This window comes from Chanodichthys erythropterus, chromosome 15 (assembly GCF_024489055.1).
Source record: "Chanodichthys erythropterus isolate Z2021 chromosome 15, ASM2448905v1, whole genome shotgun sequence".
Classification (NCBI taxonomy): Eukaryota; Metazoa; Chordata; class Actinopteri; order Cypriniformes; family Xenocyprididae; genus Chanodichthys; species Chanodichthys erythropterus.
In genome coordinates this window covers 19,582,317-19,593,211 of record NC_090235.1, presented here as the reverse complement: position 1 = coordinate 19,593,211, position 10,895 = coordinate 19,582,317, and the positions used below count along the sequence as shown (strand labels likewise).

General features: G+C 37.1%; 1 protein-coding gene across 35 annotated transcripts in view; it reads left to right on the top strand.

The window, feature by feature from the left end:
• Positions 1-827: 827 nt before the first annotated feature.
• Positions 828-10,895, top strand: part of clasp2 (cytoplasmic linker associated protein 2) — a 61,036-nt gene continuing 50,968 nt past the window's right edge. For 34 of the 35 annotated variants that reach the window (XM_067411811.1, XM_067411806.1, XM_067411797.1 and 31 more), the window contains exons 1-5: positions 828-1,705; positions 4,481-4,559; positions 8,067-8,170; positions 8,421-8,512; positions 9,549-9,624. In XM_067411811.1, the coding sequence (XP_067267912.1) occupies positions 1,508-1,705; positions 4,481-4,559; positions 8,067-8,170; positions 8,421-8,512; positions 9,549-9,624 (549 nt within the window). In that variant the 5' untranslated portion in view covers positions 828-1,507. Of the gene's footprint in view, positions 1,706-4,480; positions 4,560-8,066; positions 8,171-8,420; positions 8,513-9,217; positions 9,246-9,548; positions 9,625-10,895 lie in introns of those variants that run through there. The other variant, XM_067411812.1, reaches the window with a different exon arrangement.

Below are 10,895 nucleotides of genomic sequence, written 5' to 3'. Positions count from 1 at the left end.
GAAATTACTGAACGTAAACATACGAGCTTGATAAAAATTCTAGAAATTCTAGAAACTAATTTTAGAAGAAAATTTCAGATGGCACTTTTGCATCTGAAGTCTTCAGTCTTCATATATATATATATATATATAATTTGTACATACTTGTATAGTATGCATGTGTGTGTGTTTAAATATATACACACACACACACACACACATACATTTACAGATATGCATGTACTACATACATGCACATAAATATTTACAAGCACATATTTTAGTTTGAAATACATTCAAATACCACCAGGGGGAGATGAAGACAAAGAACAAGAGCATCTTGAAAACACAATTTGTATGTATACAAGCGTGTACAAATATTCAAAAGCAAGTATGATCTGCTTGGTGCTGATAAATGCACAAAATGGTTATTTGAAACTCAAAGTGTCTGTGTGCGTTTATGAGATATAATAATAATACGAGGTATATTATAATTAAGAAATAATAATAGTTTAATAATATATTAAAATCTTCAACAATGTATTCAGTCCTTAAGGAAAAATGTCAACACACCGGAATAACTAGAATCACAACCAGAAATGTACTTTCGTGGAATTAGGGAGGATACATAAACAACAACAACAACAACAACCAATAATAATAAATTATAATAATAATAAATATAAATATAATAATAATAATAAAGATGTATGGTGTTTCTCCTGATACTATGTAATAAACGTACTTTTTTTCTATCCTATCATACTGCACTAATGCATAATGAATTGTGTACACTGCACAGGTACAGAATGGGCATCTTTTCATTCAGGCATCATGCTGGACATCTGTGCGGCGTTGAAGGACCTCAAGGCCTCGGCCCAATCACTCTTCCTCGGCTTCGTTTGCCATTCAACACTCCGGTATTGCGGCTACCGGCGGTCCAGCAGCCGTGGTCGAAGCGAGAATCCTGAGCTCAGAAGGCAGCTGTCAAACTGCGGATTATTTTTGGATTAAGTGCAAACAAGAGAGCTGTGAGAGCGGCGCGCGCCCCGGCAGCTTATCCACTCATCTCCGCGAGCGGCTTGAAGCGGGCTTTTCTGAAATGGTGGCCAGGAGGGAAGAGAGCCCCGGCGGCAGGCCCCAGGATCCTCGACCTTAAGGGTTAAAGCTAACATTGTTAGCCTAGACTACCTGCACTCGGTCGGATACATTTCCACTGTTTTTATACGCGTGTTTCTTTTACATTTCCTCGCGCCTGTGGTCGCCCACACTTTATTATTGAGTGAAAACACACTTTTTCGGGGGAACAACCATTTCGTTTCTGGGAAACTTTTTGTTGAAGTTGTTTATTTTCCGTTACTGCACTGCTAATGCACTAACAACAGACCTCAGAGTGTCTTTAAACGCAGTATTGGACTTCCTCTTTGTACACATTTCAGTGTCTCGCGTTGTTTACGCGACTCTTGACCGTCATTCTGCCGTTGTTATTGTTTCGCCGCAACCTGAGGACTGACCACAAAGCGTCCCGATGGAGGAAAATGACAACATGGACTATTTTTACCAGCAGGTTTTGCAGAAGGACGTGACCCGGCGGCTGCAGGTCGGCCCGGATCTCATCGACTACCTGAGCGACCCGCAGAGGTCCTGGGACGTTGACCAGGACAAACCCCGCCTGGATAAAACCATAGATGAGCTGACCGGATGGGTCAATTCCAGCAATTACAAGGTACATGGCTTGTGACTTGCTTTGGGGGGTGCATATTTAAATTAAGTGTCATGGAAGGTGTGTTTTAAGGCCACATGGCACGTATGTTGTTATGAAGGATGCCTGCATTGTTCTGGTGTGACAAACCCAGCAGTTTATTTTAATATAATCTATTATTTGCATGCACATCTCCAAATGCATTAGGCTTGTTGTGCATTCATTCTGTCAGAAAAATTGTGAGAGGCTTCATTTTTAAGGTAAAAGTGCTCATATGATACATTAATATCAATGTGCATACATTATACATATTCATTTGTGTCTATAAGAGAGTGGATTTGCTGGTGGGGGTGTTGTGAGGATGGGGGAGGGTGGCTTGGGTATTGTTCTGTTACACTGATGCTGTAAAGGCACATGTCATTGCAAAGCATATGATTAATCCTTTTACATATGCTTTTTTTGTGATATTGTCACGTTTATATGCCCTGGAAATGCAAGCAGGGGCTTTTATGCTGGCTCATACTGCTGCTGATTTTCAAAAATGGTGACTTATGCTTCACTTCCCGTTTCAGAGTCACTGTTTGCATGGATCGAAACATGATTGAGTAAGGATGTTTTAAAAGCAGCATTAGATGTTCATCTAGCTGATAGTTGAGATCTTCAGGGACGGATGTTAATGGATGGCTATGACATCAGACTCATTGAGGTTGGATTTTAGAAATGATGGGGGTGATTCATAGATTGAAGACACAGCTGTAGACTTCTACAAATATATGTGGTTTGATAAATGCAGGGTGTCGGGTTCTTTGGCCCATTGGTTGAAGATCTGGTAGACCGTTTTCATCTCTCCACTAATATTTTTTAATTTTTTTTTGTAAATAATTTTAATATAAATAATTTTTATTTTACTATTTAATATATAGTACCATTAAAAAGTTTGGGGTCAGATTTTTTTAATTTTTTATGTTATTTGAAGGGGAAATAAATAAATAAATATATATATAATATATTTTTTATTTATATATATATATATATATATATATATATATATAATATATATTTTTTTTTAGCAAGGATGCATTCAATTGATCAAAAGTGACCGTAAAGACATTTATAAATAATGTTTATTTTTCAAATAAATGCTGTTCTTTTGAATTTTTTTATTAATAAAAGCGTCCTGAAAAAATATTAAGCAGCACAACTATTTTCAACATGATTATAATAAGAAATGTTTCTTGAGCAGCAAATCAGACTGGAGTAATGATGCTGAAAATTCAGCTTTTCGACACAGGAATTAATTACACTTTAAAATATATTAAAATAGAAAACAGGTTAATATATCACAATATTAATGTTTTTATTGAATTTTAAATAAAATAAATGCTGTCTTGTTGAACACGAGAGACTCATTTAAAATGAAAAAATACGTCCCCAAACTTTTGAACCATAATTAATATTACAGCTGTCAAATAATAATACTTATTATTATTATTATATTTAGAGGGAGAGAAAGAGAACAGTTTGACTCTTCAGACAAGAGAAGCAGTGCTTATAAAAAAGGAAGTGCTGAAAAAGAGAAATGATCTAAGAATGGACATGATTTACACACAAATTTTTTTCTCCATAAGTCGCACAAGGAAGAAACCAGAAATGCTTTCTGATTGAATTAACTTGAAGAAATGAGGTTAATCCTTTAAGGATTAGTTCACTTCAGAATTAAAATTTCCTGATAATTTAATCACCCCCATGTCATCCAAGATCTTTCTTTCTTCAGTCGAAAAGAAATTAAGGTTTTTGAGGAAAACGTTCCAGGATTTCCGGGGGTTCAACGGGTTGAAGGTCTTAACTAGCAAATCGATCAGTCATTTTCTAAAAAAAAAAATAAAAATTATATACTTTTTAACCACAAAAGCTCATCTTGCACTGCTCTGTGATGCTCCACGCATTACTTGGAAAGGTCACGTGTGATGTAGGCGGAAGTACAGAGCAATTGTTTACAAAGCAATCATGCAAAGACTAAGTCAAACAGCCTTTACAAAAAAACAAAAAAAAAAGGGTAAAAAAATGATGTCTGATGATTTTGAAGTTGGAGGAGACTCTTATTCCTCGTCTGGGATCATGTAGAGCGTTTTGAAGCTGCACTGAAACTGACATTTGGACCTTCAACCCGTTGAAGTCCATTATACGGAGAAAAATCCTGGAATGTTTTCCTCAAAAACCTTAATTTCTTTTCAGCTGAAGAAAGAAAGACATAAACATCTTGGATGACATGGGGATAAGTCCTTTAAAGTGTGGCTGAACCCATTGCTGAATCGTGTAGATAAATGCTGTCCAATTGAAACATTTAAATGATTTCCAAAACTAAATTACCAGGTGTTCTCCAGTTTTGCCTTTCAGGTGCGTGCACACACAAACACACACACACACACACACTGTTGTCTTTACTCCGGACTCTTTCTGGCTGCTTTGCCTAAAATAGGTCATAACTGGAGCTTCTGGGATGTAGTGAATATTTGATTGTTTCTCTGGAATGTGAACTTCCATCCTGCACTGCCAAGAAACACACTGCAGCGATCCCACCACAATCCTTAAATATAGTCCCGTCTCACAATCTCTTATTTTCATTCACCCACTCACATGCAATAACAATAGTCATTCTTAAAGACGCAAAGCTCTGTGTCAGATACTGAATTAGCAGAGTCATGTGTTTAAAAATGCTGTCCTACAGTTTGCTATCGTGAGAGGAAAAGTGTGGTTTGATGTTTTCAGCTGATTTGTCTCTTTCTTGTTTGGTGTCAGGTTGCATTGCTGGGGATCGATATTGTCAGCGCATTCGTGGATCGGCTGACTGATCGCTTCAGAGGTTATATTGGCACAGGTAAGCGGTGCTTGTTGCACTAAATTCACAACATCAGTAAGGCAGCATTAGCTAAAGATCTTTTCCATTACATAATCAGCAGAAAGGGGAATGCCGGGGGACTTGCCATGTATATGACACAATCTCAGTGCTTGTCTCTCAGCTGTTTGAGCCCCGCCTTCTCCTGTTACCACGGAGATGGGTTGTTATGATTGTAACAGATGACCCCCCTCGCTCATCATACCTCATTCATCTGAAAACATGGAACAAACGGAATAGAGAGAAAGGAATGAGATGACTTCACACAAAGAGTCTGTTTGAGTCTGCCTGGCATACAAAAAATGTTGGAAGTTAAAGGGTCATTTCTGAGCCACTAGAATTGATAAAAGGAATTGTCTGTCATTGGTCTTCCAAACAGATAGTCCAACCCAGGGCCTGAAACAATAAATAAGAACTGCTCAAATTACAAGCAGTAGCACAAATAAATACAGTTGAACAAAGATACAAATGAAATAAACAGTGCTTTTCAGGTAGGTCTAACAGCTAGTTCACCCAAAAATGTAATTTTCTGTCATTAATTACTGACCCTTGTGTTGTCCCAAACCTGTAAGACCTTCATTCATCTTTGGAAAACAAATTAAGGTATTTTTGATGAAATCTGAGGGTTTCTGAATCACACATAGGCAGTAGGGGTGGGACAAAATATCGATATGGCGATTATATCGTCGTCCTTCTCTGTGCGATACTAGAATCGTATCGCTGCGCCAAATATCGATATTTTATATCGTGTATATCTGTGTAAGCGCTCGGTGAAGAACGTCAAAGGGTCTGTTTGCACCTGGTCACTTCATGCATTTTCTCTGATCGGATAGCTATCCGATTGTGAAAAGACCAGGTCTAAATGCCCTCCGAAACACATCTGAGATTTAAATCTGATCGCTCAAACTACTTCAGGAGATGGTCTGGGACGCATTCCAGTCAAAACTGTCTATGCATCAATCTAAATGCATCTGGTTGTTGAAACTACATATGTAAATTTTACTTCTCCCAAAAATACTAAAACTGAAACATGTGAGAGTCAGATATGACAACGCTACTGCATCACGCATCGCCGCAGATCTCTTCAGCAAGCTGACGCGCAAACTGCCGCATATGAAAGTGAAAGTAAGTCGCAGACGCCTAACACACAATTATCTTCATTAAAAGTAATGAGACCTTATACCAGTGCTGTTGCTGCTCTCTCCTATTGCGGTCTGTGATTTTGAAATTAACTGATGGTCAATAAAATGCACCTCACATTTCTTGCTTTCAGTGACGTGAACTCTATTAGATCTACATATGTCGCAGGTACTGAAGATCGGATTTATCCGTTACCCTGCACTTAACCTTTTCACTTGCATTTTGTTTTCGTATTAAGACCGATATCGCGATGTATCATTATAGGATTATCTAGCGCTATATTGATTATCGCAGAATCGCTGACTCGCGATATTATCGTGAGCCATTTATCGCGATCGTTTCATGAAGTACCCTCCGATTCCCACCCCTAATAAGCAGCAATGTCATTGCACCCTTTGAGGTCCAGAAAGGTATTAAAGTCATCATTAAAATAGTCCATGTAAATACAGTGGTTCAACCTTAATGTATGAAGTGACGAGAATACTTTTTGTGCGCAAAAACAAAACAAAAACTGAACTGTCATCACACACAGTTGACATAGTGAACGCAGTGCAGCGCTTCTGTGTTTACGTTCGAACGCCGGCTCTATATTGGCCAAAGCTGATCACGTGAGCAGCATGATGCATGCATGTGATGCTTACACAGGAGCTGGCCAATAATGAGTGGAATTTTGCTTTTGTGCACAAAGTATTCTCGTCGCTTCATAACATTAAGGTTGAACCACTGCAGTCACGTCGACTGTTTTAACAGTGTCTTTAGTACCTTTTTGGGCCTTGAATGACAGTAATTACGTTGCTTTCTATGGGGGGGGGGACCTTGGATTTCATCAAATATCTTTTCCAAATATGAACGAAGGTCTTACAGGTGCGGAAGGACATGGGGTGAGTGATTAATGAGTGATTAGTTTCATTTTTGGGTGAATAACCCTTTAAGGTCTCCCTGAGGTTTCCACCAAAATAAAAGCTTGACGGTTTAACGTTTGAAAATGAAGAATTAAAGGTGCCCTAGAATCAGAATTTGAATTTACCTCGGCATAGTTGAATAACAAGTTCAGTACATGGAAATGACATGCAGTGAGTCTCAAACCCCATTGTTTCCTCCTTCTTATGTAAATCTCATTTGTTTAAAAGACCTCCGGAAAACACTCGGATCTCAACATAACACCGACTGTTACGTAACAGTTGGGATCATTAATATGTATGACCCCAATATTTGCATATATGCCAGCCCATGTTCAAGGATTAGACAAGGAAAGGCAGTATTAATGGCTGGATCTGTGCACAGACAAGGTAAGCAAGCAAGAACAGCGAAAAATGGCAGATGGAGCAATAATAACTGACATGATCCATGATGTTTTTAGTGATATTTGTAAATTGTCTTTCTAGATGTTTCATTAGCATGTTGCTAATTTCCTGTTAAATGTGGTTAAAGTTACCATCGTTTCTTACTGTATTCACGGAGACGAGAGTTGTTGCTATTTTCATTTTTAAACACATGCAGTCTGTATAATTCATAAACACAACTTCATTCTTTATAAATCTCTCCAACAGTGTGTAATGTTAGCTTTAGCCACAGAGCATAGCCTCAAACTCACACAAAATCAAACGTAACCATCTAAATAAATACTTTACTCACATAATTCGAAGCATGCATACAGCATGCATGACGAACATCTTGTAAAGATCCATTTGAGGGTTATATTAGCTGTGTGAACTTTGTAAATGCGCTGTAATATAGTCGACAGTTCGTGGGGCAGAGGGAACGCATCTCTTAAAGGGGCCGTGCTGAAAAAATAAGTGCATAGTTAATGATGCCCCAAAATAGGCAGCTAAAAAAAATTATTTAAAAAAATCTATGGGGTATTTTGAGCTGAAACTTCACAGACACATTCAGGGGACACCTAGGACTTATATTACATCTTGTAAAAAAAACAATCTAGGGCACCTTTAAGACAGCCATAAATGTGTTGTAATTTTACATTTGTACTGTAAAGTAAAATATAATAATAATTTATTATTATTATTATTTTCTTAAATACTTAATATTTTACTTTACAATGAAACATTACAATATTAATATTTCTTATGCCTTTATTATAATAATGATTATTATTATTATAGTAATACTGATATATAATAACAACATTTTGGCCAAGTTATGCAGCTCTACAAACAAGCATAGCCAACCTGGAGCTTTCATTAAAAAAAATAATAATATTTTCTCACACACAAACATTTTATTTTAAATGTCAATCACAGTTTTTATCAGAAAAAATATTTTTTTTCCCAGCTTGTGCAGCCCTACATCATCACATAATCTTTTAAATCTCTCTTTCACTTTTTTCCTCAGTGATGCCTGCGTTAGTTGACCGTCTGGGTGATGCAAAGGATCAGGTTCGAGAACAGGCACAAGGGCTCATTTTGAAGCTGATGGAGCAGACGACAACACCCATGGTGAGAACCATACGGCGGAAATGATCATCACTATTACACCCATTCATACTGACAAATAAAAAATAATCATAAATCTGTCTAGTTTTAGCTGCTGGGTGAATAAAACCACATTGGATCATGTTTGCTAGTTACTACTGCCAGTGATTCATCATTTCCTTAGAGCACATCATCTCACTCTCTCTCCTGCTTTCGCAGTAATGGATATGTAACAAATCAGTTACACTGATTCTTTTCCCTTGTCTTTGTGTAGAACGTTTGGGAGAGGCTGATTCCTGGCTTCAAACACAAAAACTTCCGCAGTCGAGAGGGAGTCTGCTTGTGCTTGGTTGCCACACTAAATGCGTAAGTCCTTCATACAATCCCATACGTTCTCCCTTCGCAAACACTTCCACATTTGTACTGGCAATCTTGTCCAACAGGTGGCGCCGTTCTTCCATTTCACAATATTTTGATGCGATCATATCCCCTTGGTTCATCACAAATAGGACTGAAATATATTAGTTCAGCATCGCAGAATTGACATCTAAATTCACGGATATTTAAATGTAATCTACAGACGTTCACACCATACAAGCTCCTTGTCTGTCTCACACTGTAAACAAACTCGGCCCCATGAGGTAATCCGCTTACCTGCCTGTATCGATTCCAAGAAGGTCAGATTAACAGACAATTCTCACTGAAGCGCTACATAAACGCTCATACACAAACAAAACTAGTTTCTCAGTAACTTTACTCCTCATTGTTGACAAAAGAGCTGTCACATAATTCACGCTGTATACACTCAGCCTTATGCTACACTGTTATTATAATAATAAGATGTTATGTACCATAAAGATTGCTTTAATTACAAGCAAGTTTGACATTGCTGCTGTTTTGGTTTTGTATTACATTAAAGGGACAGTTCACCATGAAATTAAAATTCTGTCATAATTTACTCACCCTTATGTCCTTTTGGACTTATTTTGAGAAATGTTTTGTCCATACAATGAAAGTCAATGGTGTCTCATTGACAGCATTCTTCAAAATATCTTCTTTTGTGTTCCACAGAAGGAAAATGCAAAATGAATACAACTGTGTATGTATACACTGTATAAAATGATTTTTCAAAGTTATAAATAAAACAAAGATTATTGGAGGACGTTTTATTTCAGTTCTTCTACTTCAAAATTTCGCTTTTAATTCAATGTCTTACTTGCCGTTTCTAAGTAATTGTGAAATTTACTAGCGATTTCTAAATGAAAATTGTTTCAAAGTAAATCCTACACTCATTTTTTTTTGTCAGTGTACAATACATGCATGTAGAATTTGAACTTGTTGTGAACTGTTTAGTCTAAACTGACTCGCGCTCAGTATTTCTTTGTTTCTCTCTTTCTCTTAGTTACGGCGCTCAGCCCTTGAGTTTGAGTAAATTCGTTCCACATCTCTGTTCGCTAACAGGAGACCAAAACCCCCAGGTATGAATCTGTGTCTGTGTATGTATGTAATGCTCGGAATGTGTGTGAAAAAGTAAAGTGAGTTGGACTCACTCTCGGTTTCTGTCCTTTGTGTGTGAGGGAGGGAGGCAGTCCGCGCTAATGTTAGGCTTCTAAACATGAACAGCTGAATTCAAGCTCCTGCTGAGCGAATGGACCACTCACAGAGATAAGCATTAGATTTGGAGGTTGAGATGGAAGAATGGGAAAAAGATCTTTTAGAGATCTGAAAAGGGAAGTCTAGAAAATGGGCTGATCAATCTCATGGTTCCACTAAACAAATTCTGTTCTTTTAAAGTCTGTTCATCCAAAAATTCTGAAAATATGTACCACAGTTTCCAGAAAAATATTAAACAGTACATCTGTTTCCAACATTGATAATAATAATTATAACAATAATAACAAATCTTTCTTCAGCAGCAAATCAGCATATTAGAATGATTTCTGAAGGATCATGTGACACTGAAGACTAGAGTAATGATGCTGAAAATTCAGCTTTGATCACAGGAATAAATTACTGTATATTTGATTTAAATAAATACAGTCTTAGTGAGCATAAGAGACTTCTTTGAGAAAAACTTTTTTTTTTTTTTTAAATCATACCGATCCCAATCTATAAAAAATATTTATGAATCAGCATTTACACAGAAAGCGATTTAAAGGAGACCTATAATGCCCCTTTTCACTTGTCTCTGGTGTCTCCAGAATGTGTCTGTGAAGTTTCAGCTCAAAAAACCCCGCTAATCATTTATTATTTTTTATAACCATTTTTTTTGTGTGTCACTTTAAATGCAAATGAGCTGCTGCTCTCGGCCCACTTTCCAAAAGAGGGCGGAGCTTTAACAGCTTCAGTTGCTAGTGCTACACTGTTGGAGAGATTTATAAAGAATGAAGTTGTTTATGAATTATACACAACTAGAAAAGTGTTTAAAAATGAAAATAGCAACGGCTCTTGTCTCTGTGAATATAGTAATAAACGATAGTAACTTTAACTTTAACAGTACATTAGCAACATGCTAACGAAACATTTAGAAAGACAGTTTACAAATATCACTAAAAATATCATGATATCATGGATCATGTCAGTTATTATTGCTCCATCTGTCATTTTTCGCTATTGTCCTTGCTTGCTTACCTAGTCTGATGATTCAGCTGTGCACAGATCCAGACGTTAATACTGCCTTTCCTTGTCTAATGCCTTGAACATGAGCTGGCATATGCAAATATTGGGGGCATACATATTAATGATCCCG